The sequence below is a fragment of the Podarcis vaucheri genome (assembly GCF_965113315.1).
Source record: "Podarcis vaucheri genome assembly, chromosome: 12".
Taxonomy (NCBI): Eukaryota; Metazoa; Chordata; class Lepidosauria; order Squamata; family Lacertidae; genus Podarcis; species Podarcis vaucheri.
Window position 1 is genome coordinate 62,813,373 of NC_138750.1, and position 16,879 is coordinate 62,830,251.

At 44.9% G+C, this 16,879-nt stretch overlaps 1 protein-coding gene across 2 annotated transcripts; it reads right to left on the reverse strand.

Moving 5' to 3' along the window:
* Nucleotides 1-4,824: 4,824 nt before the first annotated feature.
* LOC309515040 (GTPase IMAP family member 9-like) lies at nucleotides 4,825-15,611 on the reverse strand. Of its 2 annotated transcripts, XM_082192642.1 has the most exons (4): nucleotides 15,493-15,611; nucleotides 13,500-13,645; nucleotides 12,773-12,837; nucleotides 4,825-6,022 (listed from the first exon to the last, which is right to left on the reverse strand). In XM_082192642.1, the coding sequence occupies exons 3-4, from the start codon at nucleotides 12,810-12,812 to the stop codon at nucleotides 5,361-5,363; spliced, it is 702 nt and encodes a 233-aa protein (XP_082048768.1). In that variant the 5' UTR covers nucleotides 12,813-12,837; nucleotides 13,500-13,645; nucleotides 15,493-15,611; the 3' UTR covers nucleotides 4,825-5,360. The 2 variants fall into 2 exon arrangements, with proteins under 2 accessions (XP_082048768.1, XP_082048769.1); XM_082192643.1 differs by lacking the exon at nucleotides 13,500-13,645 and having other exon boundaries at nucleotides 15,493-15,590.
* Nucleotides 15,612-16,879: the final 1,268 nt, after the last annotated feature.

The following is a 16,879-nucleotide window of genomic DNA, read 5'->3' on the forward strand; positions in this document are numbered from 1 at the left end:
ACTTTCTGCCTTTTTCCCTGCCTTCCAACTTCTGGGGAGCTCCCCCTACAGGATTGTGGATTATCTAGTCTCTGAGAACTGCTGGTTGTTTTGCAAATCTTCTGCTTGGATGTTTTTGTCTTGGACTGCTTTCCCATGGGATTTACAATTTGACCTTGACGCACGGACAGCTGTGGAATGAGTGGCGCAGCAAAAACAAGGGCTGCCAAAAAAGCAAAACAGACTGAACTGTTGCAATCAACTTTAACTGTACAGCCACGTAGATCATCTGTTCCAATTGTTACAGGCCTTCAGGAGGAAGAAGTTAAACAGCCAGCTCCAGGGGATATGGCCTCAGGAGGATTGGATCCAGTTTCTAAAGAAATACTGGAGCAGCTGGCAGCTTTAAACAAAAAAGCAGATGAACAGGCGATTAAATTTGATCAAGTAACAGCTACCATCAACAAATTGACAGACCAAGTCAACCAACCTAGCAGTTTGAAAGCTCACCAGTGCAAGTAGATAAATAGGTACCACTGCGGCGGGAAGGTAAACAGTGTTTTCATGCACTCTGGTTTCTGTCATGGTGTCCCGTTGAGCCAGAAGTGGTTCAGTCCTGCTGGCCACATGTTCAGGAAAAGCTGTCTGTGGACAAATGCTGGCTCCCTTGGCCTGAAAGTCAGATGAGCGCCGCAACCCCATAGTCGCCTTTGGACTTACCTGTCCAGGGGTCCTTTACCTTTACCTCCCCATGGCAGCCACAGTGTGCTCTGCTACACACTCCTGCCAGCAATTTTATATGACTACTACCTCCCACCACACTCTCTCCAAATTCAAAATGTACCCCCGATCAAGAAAGGTTGGTGGCCGTTTGATCCAGCTTCCATCGAAAGGTGGAAATAATAAATTTCCACTTTCCAAAGCAAAATGAAACACAGCCAGTCTGTGGGCAGACATACATGGTCAATAGGCTTTGGTCAAGTCAAGCTGAGACAGACCCAGATTGCTAAAGGTTTGGGTGAGGGGACCAGAGCAAGCAAGGACTGTCGTCGTCATCATCATCATCATCATCATCATCATCATCATCATCATTTATTTATATCCTGCCCATATGGCTGGCTTTCCCCAGCCACTCTGGGCGACTTCCAACAAAAGATTAAAAATACATTAAAACATCAAATATTAAAACTTCCCTAAACAGGGCTGCCTTCAGATGTCTTCTAAAAGTCAGATAGTTGCTTATTTCCTTGACATCTGATGGGAAGGCATTCCACAAGGTGGGTGCCACCACCGAGAAGGCCCTCTCCCTGGTCCCCTGTAACCTCACTTCTCACAGTGAGGGAACTGCCAGAAGGCCCTCGGAGCTGGACCGCAGTGTCCAGGATGAACAATGGGCGTGGAGACGCTCCTTCAGGTATACAGGACTGAGGCCGTTTAGGGCTTTAAAGGACAGCACTAATACTTTGTATTTTGCTGGGACTTATTTGCCAACTTCTACTTTTAACTATGGATTGCTATGACTCTACCCATGAAAAAGAGGACATGTCCTGGAAAAGGAGGACATATGGCAACTCTATAATGCTTATCTCATTCTATATTCGGGGGAACAATGGGGGTGGAGACGCTCCTTCAGGTAACCTGGGCTGAGGCTGTTTAGGGCTTTCAAGGTCAGCACCAACACTTTGAATTGTGCTCGGAAACGTACTGTCAGGAAGATAGAAGCAGGGCTATTGCAGTGGTTCTGAAACTGTTTACTCTGGGCTAGACTTTCAGAAGAAAAAATTGTTCACATTGTTGCAGGCAAACATCCTGTAGTTCCTGGGTCTTGCCAATAAAACTCAGGAGCCAGGAGGAGATCAGAGTTCAACGATTTTATTACTTTCCAAGCAATAGGTTCAGCGGGATCGCTTCCACAAAGACTGAACCCCACCCCCCAAACACCGGGGGGGGGTAGGGTGGTTACCTATAGGTTTCTTACACAAAGCATTAAAATTTCCTGGAATCATATGCATAGAAAGATTTCTCATTAGCTCATTCAAGGAAGCAAACTAGCTGTTATTAACCAAAACTCATTTAGATACATTTCACTTTAGCGTGCCTGCGATTCAAGCATAAGCATTCGCTGAGATAGCTTTAATTTACCGTGCCTGTGTGGCCTTCGCAGAAGAAGAAGAAGAAGAAGAAGAAGAAGAAGAAGAAGAAGAAGAAGAAGTTGTTATTATTTATACAACGCCCATCTGGCTGGCTTCCAACTGAATATTATAAACAATACAGCATCAGACATTAAAAACGTCCCTAAACACTTATCTTTTAAAAGTATTGTCTGAAAAGTGCCATATAAATGAGTAACACTTTTTTGTTGCAACAGCTATTGCGCTTTGTATTGCATGTGCTGTGAACCTGCGTGTATAGCGACTTGTGTTCTTGCGCTGAGAGTAAAGGCTTTCTCAGCAGTTTCTTAAAGCGATAGAACTGTCTTTTGAGGCCCATGAGATCAGAAAAGGAATACTTGGAAAAAGGAAAAGGGGCAACGACTAGCAGTGCTTGATTTATAATATGATCATGTATAAAACAATGCAGCTACACAAGAATATAAATTATTCCGAAAATATAATTACAGACAACAAGCCTCTTACATATGTATCTTAAGAATACCCTCCAACAGTTCAAAGCCAAAATTTGGGAAACCATCTTCCTGTTTTTTTATCGAGAGAGCATGTTGGCTATTTTGGTCGCTGTGATCTCGTGTGAATGAGGCATCAGGCATAAGCCTGCATTTTATTAATGTTTGATCAGGACTTGTATATTAAAGAGAGAGCTTAGATTTTCAAAAGTTTCATGCCAGGCAGGCCAGCTGCTTAAGAAAACACTGGCAATGTTTTTCCTAGACAAAGGGGCCCCTTTGATTGATAGCAGAAAACAATTCTCAAAGTCGTAAAAGCTGAAATTACAGACTGAGTGAGGACACTGACCCTACATGTTACAGAAGATAAAAAAGGGCAGAAATAAATATAATTAGGAATGAGTAAATAGTAAAATAATGCCAATGTGCCTCCCAGTAAAATGAGCCAGATCTTCTTTCCAAGGTTAAAGACCAAATGGAGAAGCATCTAGCTGGCAAGTTTTTTTTTAAAGCTGTTTCTTTCTTAAACTGAGAAAGTTAGAGGGCAATAAATGTTGGGAAGAGCTAATGGGAAAAGCAGCTGGCTGAAGGAGGGGTTGTAAACTGGAGAGGCTTCTTTTGAAGCTGTTTTTTTACTGAGTTCCTTTGAGGAAGTTTATCCTTTTAAAAGGCTACCTATGTTATGTATTAAATATATTGTCTTAAATGTAATTATGCAAAGGATTTAAGAAATGCTAGATTTCATATAGTTCTAAGAGTTGTATTTTGAAATTAAGTCAGCCACCAGTCTTGCCCCCCTTGCTAGACAAGAGACGCCATCCAAGCAGGCCTGATATATTAGTTGTCAGACATTTGTTTAGAAACCTTCAAATGAAGGAGATCTTTCAATGTTGATGTGAAACTCAAGATCCTTGACATATGTTTAAGATAAAAATTTAAGATTAACCATTTGTTTTAGAAGGCAATAGGGCAAGGAGGGCAAGAGGTGAGCTGGTAATTAAGATTCCTTGTTGAGACACATGTAAGATATATTACTACTTATTTGTCATTTATAGATGTAACAATATATAGCTCTTTGTGTTCCATATAAGGACAGGAGGATATGGGTGTATCTTTTTGTGATTGGTTCTAGCAATCAGCCAATAGGAATTTCAACCAGGCTGATTGGACAGAGGCAGCCACAGGAGGAGCAAAGGGGGCTGGATTAAGGGAATATAAGTGCTGGCCATAATGGCAGGAGGCCAGGCCAGAGCTTGGTAACCATATACCACTGTGCCTCTCATTTATTTGTCTGACAAATAAATAATTATTTTAATTTCTCTATTGCTGCGTTGAATATTTCATTCCAGCTAAGCGTTAACCACAAGCAGGGTGCTACATGATTTCACACTGTGCCCCCCATTAAAGCACTTTTTGGGGCACGGCACCCCAAAATGTGCATTTTAAGGCAAGATCGCAGCCCTGAAAAAAGCACTTTATTGGGGGAGGGGAATTGTGCTGTGAAATTGTGTGAGATCACAACAACCAAAATGGCTGCTGTTCCCTCACCAGAGAAAAGCAGGATGTCCCAGTTTTCCCAGGACACTTGTGGAGTATGCCTTAAATATGTATACAAACTCAAGGAAAGGTGTGAGCCTTTGTGGTACAATGAAGTATGACAAATCACACTTGTGGGGGGAGAGGCTAACAAAATAAAATTGGCAGAAGGTTTGAAGCATAAAGACTCTTTGCAACCGATCAGTACAACTTTATTATTTGCACAGCTAAAAATGAAAGCAAGACTTCATTGACTTTAAAGAACAGCCAGGGTTACCATAAATTGTATCTTGCCTTCTGTGCAAACGGTTGTCTGTGGTAGGAACTCACCTGTGTTATTTGGGAGTTATTTTTTATTCATTTCCTAAACTCTGCCTTCTGGGCTAGAGTGGGATGTTTGACTCAATGTTTACATGATATTGTATTATGTTGTAAGAATTTTTAAAAAGAAAAAGAAATAAGATTAATATCATTTCTTTAAATTGAATAATCTATTAAGCCCAAGAACCATAAGTAAAGTGGCTGGGTTGGTATTTATAATGTCATTTTTATTTGAATATTTCCACAATTTGTTTTTGCTTTTGCTTCAGTGTATCAATACTGAAAAGCCTAATGAAAAGATTAAAGGGAAAATTAAACGGAACAGGAGAAATGAAACATTTGCATTCCAAATAAATGCACAATGGTGAAAACAGGTCATTTATTGGGACTGATTCTTCAGCTGTTGTTAAAAGTTGCAAAACAATGAAGCACGGGATGGAGCGATGGAGAAATTTCAGAAACAACAATCTGATATGATGGATAACAGCAACAACCGGGGAAAGAAAGACATAACATCTTACGAGAACAGGAAGAAACACCAGGGACAAAATAATTCCCACACACAGCAAGAACAAGGATATAGTTTGAGTTCCTCACTTGTAGTTTTATAAATCATTTAATGTATCAACACAAACAGAAGTTATTGTCATGAAATTCTACTCAGTATTGATCCACAGCAGAACTCCAGTGTATAGTTAGGAGAGTAAAAACTTAAACATATTGCAGGATTCCCCCCCCCCCCAAACAGACCAGAGACAATGAATATTTCATCCAGCAGAGCTTTAGTGCTACTGAAGGCAAATGAGTGAAATGGTCACAAATCCAATACATTCAGGATTGGCCCTGTCCATAAGAAATCCACTTGCAGCAGACTTAACTTAAACTTACAATAACTTAAGCCTTATCTCCAGCAAGACGTAAGCCAACTCCACCAAGACATGTCCTTATTGAATTGTTCTTCGGTGTACAGTGGTGTTCTGCCATTGAGTACCACCAAGCCATCAATCATCCCAATGAGCTCCTTCACCTGACTCTGCTTTTCTTCTTCATCAGCCACATTGTTAAAAGCAATCATTCGTCTTTCGGACATCTCAATCAGATCCTTCAGGTGCCCCTCAGCACCTTTTAAAAACTTCTCTAGAGTTGAACCATTCCTATCTAACTCATCTTTATAGGTGAATAAAAGAATCAGATACTTCTTTCCTTCATCCTTGAAGAGCTTTTTCACGAGCTGAAATGTTTCCTGGTCCTCCTTTGTGATCTTTCCTGCTTTTATCACAATGAGGATGGCGTGAGCTCCAGGAGAGACCATATCAATGCACTCCTTAAGCTCTTTTTGTGTGAAGCGTTTCTTAATTTTTGTATCAAAGAACCCAGGTGTGTCAACAACAACAATTGTCCTGCCATCTACAGTGGCTTCTCCTTGTTCGCAGTCCTTGGTTGTTGAATCAAGATTGGACGTGCTTTTAAATTTCTCAGCCCCCAGGATGGTGTTTCCTGTTGCGCTCTTCCCAGATCCGGTTTTGCCAATGAGCAGAATTCTCAATTCTTCGTCTGCTCTGGCTAAATAAGAGATAAAAAATACCATGTCAGCAAAGTTCCTGAGACCAGCAAAAAAGAAAAAAGAAAAAATGGGCTTACAAATGTTTCATAGGCATGCTACTTATTAGTTACCTAATTTTTTCTACAAGAAAGGAGATTCTGGCAAAACGTCAAGAAGAACGTTCTGGTGCCAAGAGCTGCTCAACAGTGATATGCATGCCCTTGGAATGTTAAGTCCTGGGCCATCAAAAGTCAAGAGGTTGCCAAGTTCCAAATCTAACATGCCAAATTCTTTCTGCAGGTAAATATCAGAGCACTCCCACTACTCTCTTGAGTAGTTCCCCCCCCCCAAAAGGGATTTAAAAGAATTTTATACCAGGTTTTGTTTTGTGTGTATATGCCTATGCATTTAGGAACAGCATTTCGTGACAGATTTTCACATGGGGGAAAAAATTCCCCTTTCAACAGGATATGTGAACCTCTAAGAAGACTCAACCCCATTAACAAAGTGTTTGTCCCTTCTTTTCTCCCACAGCACAAATAATAATAATAATAATAATAATAATAATAATAATAATAATAATAATTTTTATTTATACCCCACCCTCCCCAGTCAAGGCCAGGCTCAGAGCGGCTTACAAGCAATAATAAAAACAAGTTGAATGATTACAACTTAAAAACAAAATTAAAATACAACATTAAAATATTGAAACATTAAAATATTAAAATGCAGCCTCATCGCAGGAGGAGAAGGAAAAGAAAAAAGAAAGAGAGGGAGGGAATTAAATTGGCTCCAATCCAAAGGCCAGGCGGAACAACTCTGTCTTACAGGCCCTGCGGAAAGAAATCAGATCCTGCAGGGCCCTGGTCTCATGAGACAGAGCGTTCCACCAGGCTGGAGCCAGTGTTGAAAAGGCCCTGGCTCTGGTTGAAGCCAATCTAACTTCCTTAGGGCCCGGGACCACTAGGGTGTTGCTATTTACGGACCTTGAGGCTCTCCGTGGGGTATACCAGGAGAGGCAGTCCCGTAGGTACGAGGGTCCTAGGCCATGAAGGGCTTTAAAGGTCAAAAGCAGCACCTTAAATCTGACCCTATACTCCACCGGGAGCCAGTGCAGCTGGAAAAGCACTGGGTGAATATGCTCCCATGGCAGAGACCCCTTGAGGAGCCTCACTGCAGCATTCTGCACCCGCTGGAGTTTCTGGGACAGCTTCAAGGGCAGCCCCGCATAGAGCGAATTACAGTAGTCAAGCCTGGAGGTGACTGTCACATGGATCACTGTGGCCAGGTCGGGGCGGGAAAGGTAAGGGACCAACTGCTTGATGTGGCGAGGGTGGAAAAATGTCGCCTTGGCTGTTGCTATAACCTGCGCCTCCATGGAAAGGGAGGCGTCAAGGATTACACCCAAACTCTTAACAGAAGGCAATGGCACTAATTGGGCCCCCTCAAGAGAAGGGAGTTGGTCCCTCATCCCCATGCCATTCCAACCTAGCCATAGGACCTCTGTCTTCGAAGGATTTAGTTTCAATCGGCTCCCACGAAACCATCCAGCCGCAGCTTCCAAGCATCTGGTCAGTGTGTCTGGGGCTGAGTCGGTGTGGCCATCCATCAGCAGATAGAGCTGAGTGTCATCAGCATATTGGTTGCAGCCCAGCCCAAAGCTCCGGACAATCTGGGCAAGGGGGTGCATAAAGATGTTAAAAAGCATCGGGGAGAGAATTGCGCCCTGCGGCACTCCACACACCAAGGAGTGGCGCGACAACATTTCCCTCCCTAGTGCTACCCTCTGTCCCCGACCAGAGATAAAAGAGCACAACCAGTTACGGGCTATGCCCTGTATCCCCACGTCTGCGAGGCGGTGGTTCAGAAGATCATGATCGACCATGTCAAAGGCTGCTGACAAATCTAAAAGGATCACCAGTCCTGACCCGCCTCGATCCAGTTGTCTACAGAGATCATCTGTTAGGGCAACCAGAGCCGTCTCGGTCCCAAAACCAGGACAGAAACCGGACTGAAATGGATCTAAAGCCAATGTTTCCTCCAGAAACCTACCAAGCTGTTCAGCAATCGCTCTCTCAATTACCTTGAGATATGGAAGATTTGAAACTGGGCGGTAATTGGATAGGTCTAAGGGATCTAATGAAATTTTCTTTAAGAGTGGACACACCACTGCTTCCTTCAGTTCCCTTGGGAATGTCCCCATGTTAAGAGACAAAGACGCAATATCTGGACACTCCCTAATCAGCCAAGACGGGCACGGATCAAGGAGGCAGGTGGTGGGCCTACCACCTTGGAGGAATCTATCCACATCAGCAGGGAGTATCTGATCGAAATGGTCCAACACTGGACCTGAAGTCTGACGAGGGGCCTCCAGTTCATTCACTGTATCTAAATTGGCAGGGAGGTCACGGCGGAGCAACACGACTTTCTCCGCTTGTGAATGCCTCACAGCTGTGGGTCGAATTTGTGCTTAAATTTGGTTGTCCTCCTAAGGACGTTATTGACCTAATTATTCTAAAAAGTTGTGCCGGGCGAGAGCTAGCGGATGCAATGGAAGCTGCAAAGTAAGATTTCTTAGCAGCTTTCATAGCCATCTCATAGGCTTTCATAAGCGTCCTATAAGATGTTCTTGAGGCTCCGTCACGAGTCTGTCACTATACTCGTTCTAGCCGTCTGAGATCCCGCTTCATTTTCCAGAGCTCCTCAGTAAACCAAGGGGCCCGGTTTTGACGGGGTCGCAGAGGGCGCTTAGGCACAATCTCATCAATGGCTGCCAAGAGCCGGTTATTCCATGTTGGGATATGGCTACTACGCAGATGCGAACAAGCAGTTCGATGTTTACATTACATGATGGCCCTGACCGTGGGACAGGATGTTCCAGGGATTTCTCAGAGATTTGTTCTCAGTGTAATATGAGACCTTCCTGTTGCTTGTGTGAAGGAAGTTTGATGCAGTTGCTTGGAGGAGACTGAGCGAGCAGACATGTTTTATGTACAGTTGTACAGTCAGAAATAAACTAGAGATGAAATAGACTTTCTTTCTCTTGCTGGTATGCAAGAGGGAAGGGGGTGTGCACCTTTCATCAGGGAGGTGTCGCCTATCAAGATCTCCCTGGACTGCCAGGATGCCAGCCAGGGAAGATCACTGGCAAACAGGCCCCTGGAGCCTGGGAGAGGGGCCAGCCTCTCCCGAGGGGGCTAGTTTTCCAACATTCCAGTCCTCAACAAGGTCATCTAATGAGTCGCCAGGAGGAGCAGGGCCCCGCAAGGCTAGTCGGAATCTATCAGGATCCGTCAGCCTTCGCAGGCGAGCCCAAATAGGCTCGCCACCTGAGCAGGGGAGAAGCGGGAAGTCAATCTTGGCTTTCAGAGCATAGTGATCAGACCATGGCACTTCCACAGGGGGGAGCATGATTACATCTATGCCAGCCCCAAAGATCAGATCCAGCGTGTGGCCTGCTTGATGGGTGGGGCCCAAAACAAATTGGGAGAGCCCTAGTGTTGCCATGGAAGTCACTAGGTCCTGTTATGTAGTGTAGTTTCACCCTGGGCCAACAGGGGGATACTGTATATAGTTTTCACTCAGGTCTGTAGATAGTTTTCACTCAGGTCCGCGTCCGTTATTTTAGGCGGGAACTCTGAGCTGTTATGGTTACAATGTTGACAGCCGGCTGACTATAAATACAGGCCGGCTGAGCTGTTCGCTGTCAGTTTATTTCCAGCTTACCAGAATAAAAGAGCTACTTGAAGAAATCGCTGTGCCGGCTGCTATGTCAACCCACAACTTAACCCTGGCGACGAGGATGGGATGGATGGACATCAGAGCACAGCCAGATGCGGCCAGCCTCTGAACTGAGCTGAATCACAGAGCGAAATCACTGAGCGAAATCACTGGGCAGAACCAATTCAGAGCTGACTGTTCTGGCTGGAGCACTGTGTTCCATCCATCGCCCTTCACGCCGGCATCGGAATCATGGCTTCACTTGTGCCTCTACCGCCGTTTGTGCCAGCATCTGAATCATGGGACTCCTACCTCGCTCGGTTCGACTGCTACCTCCAAGCCAACGAGCTGACAGCAGTATCAAAGGATCGGAAGCGGGGCCTATTCCTCAGCCTCTGTGGGCCTGAGGTGTTTGAGACGGCCCGAGCATTGGTTGCGCCTGAAGCAGTCCAGGAAACACCATGGGACACGATCCAAGAGAAGCTCCGCAGCCACTACGCACCAAAGCCGTCCAAGATTGCTGCCCGCCATGCGTTCTACCACCGGAACCAGGCAGAGGGGGAGTCAATCAACAACTACACCACCGCCCTGCGACAGGCTGCAATGCACTGTGAGTTCCGAGACTTAGACGATGCCCTGATGGATCGAATCGTCTGCGGGGTCCGGGACATCCATCTGCAACGGCGTCTCCTAGCCAAGCCAGACCTCACGCTACAGAAAGCCATTGAGGAGGCTGTGGCCTCAGAAGCTGCTGAACGCTCCGCTCAGGAGATCCGCAAGTCCAGCAGCCCGCGTCTTGCTAGGGAGCCAGTTCCGGTACATCATGAAGAGGCCAGCAGTGATGAGGCATCCTCCAGTGAAGACGATGATGTGCACCAGACAAAGCGGAAGCGCAGGAAGTTCCAACAGAACTCCAAGGGCCAACCGGAATGTGCTGGCTGCGGAGGCAACCATTCCCGTGCCAAGTGTCGATTCAGAGACGCCATCTGTAGGAAGTGTTCCAGAAGGGGCCACATTGCTAAGGTCTGCCGATCGGCTCCGTCTGACACCCCCCCTTCATCGACTCGCAAGTCCAAGTCTTCACTCCAGTCGGCCAAGGAAAGTTGTTTCGCTCTCACCAACTGCCGCTGCCTGTCTGGAACCACGATTGGCCAAACCGACTCGTCAGGTCCAGAGCCTGTGAGGAGGGAGCAGCATCGGCATGGACGTTGAAGTCTCCCAAAACCAGTAGGTTTGGGAACTCCAAGGCCCAGCCCGCCACCACCTCCAGCAGATCTGACAGGGTGGCTGCAGGTGTGCTGAGTGGTCTGTACACCAGCCAGACAGCCAAGCTCTCCTTGGTGCCCCACACGAGACCTACACATTCAGTGCCGGAGATCGCTGGTGATGGCAAAGCTCTGAAAGAGCAATCCTCCTCGATTAACAACGCTACTCCTCCCCCCCCCCACCCATAGTCCGCGATTGATGGAGGACAGAGAAACCTGGGGGTGTTATCTCATGTAGGGAGACTACTTCGCCTTCCCGTACCCAGGTCTCTGTCACGCAAGCCAGGTCAATCCCCTGCGAGACAAAAAAGTCACGCATGGTGGCGGTTTTGTTGCCTATGGACCTGGCATTGCACAGCACCAATGATGGAGGTGTGTAATCCTTGCTCTCCCTACCCTCATCCCTTCAGATGGGGCGTAGATTGGAAGGGGTTCAAGGATCACTGCATCTCGAAACCCTTCACCGATAGAGATATCTAGCCCCACCGCCATTCCTCCCTAGCCCTTCAATAATGGAAATCCCAGACCCCATACTAGCTTCCTCAATAGAGGGGTAACATCCCCTCACTAACAAGTCATCCTTGGGCCAGGACTCCTGGGTCAAAATGGTATGGGGAAGAGGTGGAGGTCTGATAGGGTAAGTATCCCTAGAAGATAAAACCCAACCAACCGCACCCCAAGCAGGGAGGACAGTCCCATGGTGTTTAGTTAACTGTCAGTCCCCCTCTCTCTCCTGGATTGATTGGGGGATTGTTGGTTCTATCTGTGGCTGTGGGAGTATTAATGAGGTATGTGCTATAAAATGTGGATCACTGGCCAACAAAGAGCCAGCTTCGAATTCGGAAGATCTGTCCATCCTGTCATCATCATAATAATAATAATAATAATAATAATAATAATAATAATAATAATAATAGGATACAAACAGTAATTTAAATATTCTATATCTGAGAAAAGTAATTGCATTTGTATTTGTGGCTTTAACACTTTTTAAGTTACAAATAATCTGTTTTCATTTATTAAATCAGTTCTTCCATTATGTCTATGAAATTAATCTAAGCACAACCAAGTATTGTTTTGGAACTGTATTTCAGGTAGTTTTAAGCAAACCCATTCCCTTTTACCCTGTTTGCCTGAGTATTTCTTATTAGTTCTGTCATTATGCACAACTTTAAATTGCCACTCATCTTTTGTTGGTATTAACTCATTTTCCAGTATTTTGCTATTAACATTCTAGCTGATGTTGTCACATCAAGAAACACTCTTTTATTTTCATTTGGGATGCTCATTGTTAGAATGCCAAAATAGATAAATGTAGGGTTTCTTTAAAAAAAAATTTGTTGTTGTTGTTTAGTTGTTTAGTCGTGTCCGACTCTTAGTGACCCCCTGGACCAGAGCACGCCAGGCACTCCTGTCTTCCACTGCCTCCCGCAGTTTGGTCAAACTCATGTTAGTCGCTTCGAGAACACTGTCCAACCATCTCGTCCTCTGTGTGTTTTAGCATTTATTTATTTTTGGTTCCTCATAGGTCATGTCCTTTTTTTATTATTATTACTTTGGGGACATGTCCATCACATGTGGAATAAGGTTCCTTCATTTTGTTGCAAGTCCAAAACCTATTGCTGATATTTATTTATTCTGACTGATTTGGATGGGATCAGGTACCATATGTAAGTCATTTTCATGAAGTTCTCAGATAGCACATGGTGACATCTCTCTCATGAAATGTCCAAACCTATGCCAGGGACAAGGCGACATGGTCAAGATGAAAGCCCTAAGACTCACCTTTGGCCATGCTGCCTGTTGCAGAAAGACAAGCTGCCATCAAGGTTCACAGCGGTCCAGAAATCCTGCATTAAAAACACCAAAAGTCATTTGCAGAACTCCTGGGGGACTCTCAGTGTTGGAAACTCAGTTTCTCTCCAGGGACTTTCCTGCTACTGGAGTCCTTAGCCAAAAACAAAGTTTGGGGAATACATAAATCGGTCCTCCTCTAAGACTGGTCGCTAAGGAAGCAACATTCAATGAGATAAAGGTTGCTGGCTCTCTACCTTGGCTCCAGTGAAAAAACATTGAACTCCTTGTGAGGGGTCTAAGTCCAAAAGGGAATCATAGAAACTGGAAGAACCAAAACTTAGAGGTCCTTCCATTGCTACTTGTTGTACAAGGCAAGAACGTTTGCGGTGTAGTAAAAAAATTCTGGAGCAGCACAGTCCTGAAACCATTTTGACTCCCAGACTAACCAAATGTTTCTCTGCAAGGAGGGAGGGGGTGAGGGAACCTTCCCGTTGTCTCAGGAATTAAGTGATTACCATCTCAAAGGAATGGCCAGACTACCAGAAAAGGCAATCAGATAAGGCATTATCAGATAACCTGGCAGACAGGAAAAACAACAACACTCAAATTTCTGTTGTAGACCACCTTTTCTGTGGTGTAGGTATGATGTTTGTGGGGGGGTGGTCTTCGGTAACAGGGCAGGGAATTTAAAATGTCTATATAAAGGCAGGCACACCTTTGTTCTGGGTCCTCCTCCGTGTGAGGGGAGCACCCTGTTGCAACAGTTCAATAAAGATCAGGCTTACGAGCTGCTTTGCTTCTCAATATTCTCTGGTTGGCCTCTGTTATTTTTTCCGACCGATGAAGAACCTACAAAGGACTCTATAAGGGAATAAGAGAAGATAAGCTCAGTTCTGGGTAAACAGGATTACATATCAAACTCTAAACTGAATGATTTCACCTGAAAACGCCCCTTCTACATTCTAGTCAGTTTCACAAGAAGATCAAATCAGTCAACCCAATCTAGTCACTTTTACTGTGGGGTCAGTAAACTTGGCAGGCTGATTTTCTGCATTTCTTAATTGTGCTAGTTTACAACAGCAGAACAATGAACAGAGGAGGAGCCCACAAATCAGAGCCAGAGGACACACAACCTTACAGCTTTGCAGCCAGAGACCCCACACCTGTACTTCAATGTCACACCGAAGAGGGAGCAAGCTTGTTTTCTGTTGCTCCAGAGGGCAGGACCCGAACCAGTAGATTGGATTTACAAAAAAGGAGATTCTGACTAAGCCTTAGGAGGAACTTTCTGGAGGCAAGAACTGTTTGGTGGAACAGACCCCCTCAGAAGGTGGTGCAATCTCCTTCCTTGTAGGTTTCTTAATGGTTTGGGAATCTTGGGGGGGGGGGCAGCATTGCATCTCGCAGGAAGAAGGAGAAAGGACCTAACCGGTGGCTGTGCCTTTTTGGAGGTAGGGCGTTTGTGGAAACTTCTACCACCTGACCTCTCCTTCACACGCCTCCAAAAAGGGGTGAATCCTTTTTGTACATCCTGGACTTATGACTTACAATTTGGCTGGCATGCATGACTTTGGTATGGGAAGGCGAAAATTTATAAAAGTTTTATGGACCATATTCTTAGGAAGTATCTGTATAGAGTTTGGGAGAAATATAAAAATCTGCTGGAAAGGAAAACACCTTTATGGCTATCTCCTATCAAGGCTATTACAATTAAGAGAGTTAATACGGATAGACAGTGGGTGACTTACGGGGAATTGCTGTATTTTACAGGGGCAGAACCTAAACTGAAATCAGTGGAAAATGTAAGGAGCCATATTACGGATTGGTTGCAATACCGTCTGTCACATGAAATGTTTAAAGTAGATAGGAAGAATGGTTTTTTGGACCAAAGCTCACAATTCAAAGAAAAACTTCTACAAAACAAAGAGAAACTTTTGTTTAAAATGTATAATCTGTTATTAGACTGGGAAACAAAGGACAAGTCCTTTCTGTTGGGGATAATTCAGACTGAAATACCCAGGTGTCCGGAAAGGTTATTTATGTATGTTACTACTGCGGCCCGTGTTTTGTTAGCCCCAAAATGGAAAATGAGTGAGGTCCCAACCAAAGAAGAACGGCAACTGAAGTTGACTGAATATGCACAGCTTGCAGACTCAAGATATAGAATAAGAGAACAAGAAGAAAATGTGTTTAAAGAAGATTGGGAAATGTTTATTGAATATATGGAAAATAATTGTGCACAGTTAAAAACACTGGCAGCATTAAGATAAATTCAGCAGTGTAAATAAGTCTGGATGGATGCAATAATGGAATACTGAATGGTTTAGTTTTTGTAAAATATGCAGGGATTTATGAGATGTAAAATGAACCATGGAAAGAAAAGAAGGGAAGTCATTGCTATTTTAAGGATGTAAAATGAGTATTTTAAATTGTAAAACAGAAAATTTTATTAAAAATATATAAAAACAGAAAGGGGTGAGTCCATGGCATGTACTGTGCCCCCTTTCCCCTCCCTTTTAGAGCATCACCCAGGAGGGCAGACCTTGCCTCCAACCACGAACTGCCCCTACAAAACCAAGTGCGAAAGGCGCATTGTAGCATTTGCAAAATATTTCCCCACCCCCCAATCCCCCACCCTCCATTTCCTCCTGCAGGAGGGATCCCCACCTCTGCTTAATTCCACCAGAAGAGAGGGGTGTTTTCACTACCTTGACTTCTGCTGGACAGTTTTCTCAGCCTGGAGAAAGTTGCTGTTTCCCTCTGCAAATTCTGGCAGCCTCTGGCTCTCTTCATTCCTCTGAGAGATCTGAATATGACGCAGGTTTTGAGTGCACATTAATAGCCGAATGTTGGACATATGGAAAGTGAAAGTGTTTTATTCTCAGTTGATTCATCCAATTACACATCCATAAAAGGAGAACACAATAGCATCAGAAGAGTCCAGCTGATGGGTCAGGCAAGAGGGGTGTATCATTGTCCAGCAGCCTGATGGCTCTGCAAACCAGATGCCATGACAGGAAACTCACAAGCAAGACGTCAGCTCAATGGCTTTCCCTACACTTGGGGTATTCAGAGGCATAGGAGGCAGCCTTATACAGAGTCAGACCATGTGCCATAGACTCATCACTGCCCTTGATCGGGACACTAGACCAGTGGAGGCAGCCTGGAAGAGCATTAGCCTTTTTTGCTGCTGCATCACACTGTGGGCTCATGTGAAGCTTGCCTACTGCTGAGGAAGGAACTGACTGACCGTCTCAACAGAAGAAAGCCAGTTGCTACCAGGATGCCATTCCTTTCCAGATGCCAGAGCACAGCTGGAATACTGTGTCCAGTACAAGGTGATCAAGAGTCTGGAGACCAAGTCTTAGGAGTAACGATTGAGGTGGTTGAGGAAGTTTAGCCAGGAAAAGAGGAGACTGAGAGGAGATAGGAGAGCCATCTTCACATATCTCACGAGCTGTCCCATGGAAGATGCGCCAAGCTTGTATTCTCTTTCCCCAGAGGGTAGGACTCGAACCAATGGCATCATGTTACAAGAAAGGAGATTTTGGCTAAATATTCTAGGATTCTAGCATTCTGTGTGTACTGTAAAAAGGAGGCAGATAAACTCCTTACTCCTGCATCACTAATAATAATAATAATAATAATAATAATAATAATAAATTATTTGTACCCTGCCCATCTGGCTGGGTTTCCCCAGCCACTCTGGGCAGTTTCCAACAAATACAATATACAATAGTCCTTGAGATATTAAAAGCTTCCCTAAAGAGGGCTGCCTTCAGATGTCTTCTGAATGTCAGGTAGTTGTTTATCTCTTTGACATCTGATGGGAGGGCATTTCACAGGGCGGGTGCCACCACCGAGAAGGCCCTCTGCCTGGTTCCCTGTAGCTTTGCTTCTTGCAGGGAGGGAACTGCCAGAAGGCCCTCGGAGTTGGACCTCAGTGTCCGGGCTGAATGATGGGAGTGGAGACGCTCCTTCAGGTCTACTGGGCCGAGGCAGTTTAGGGCAGTGTTTCCCAACCTTTTTTGGGCAAAGGCACACTTGTTTCATGAAAAAAATCTCGAGGCACACCACCATGCCAGATGGGGAAAG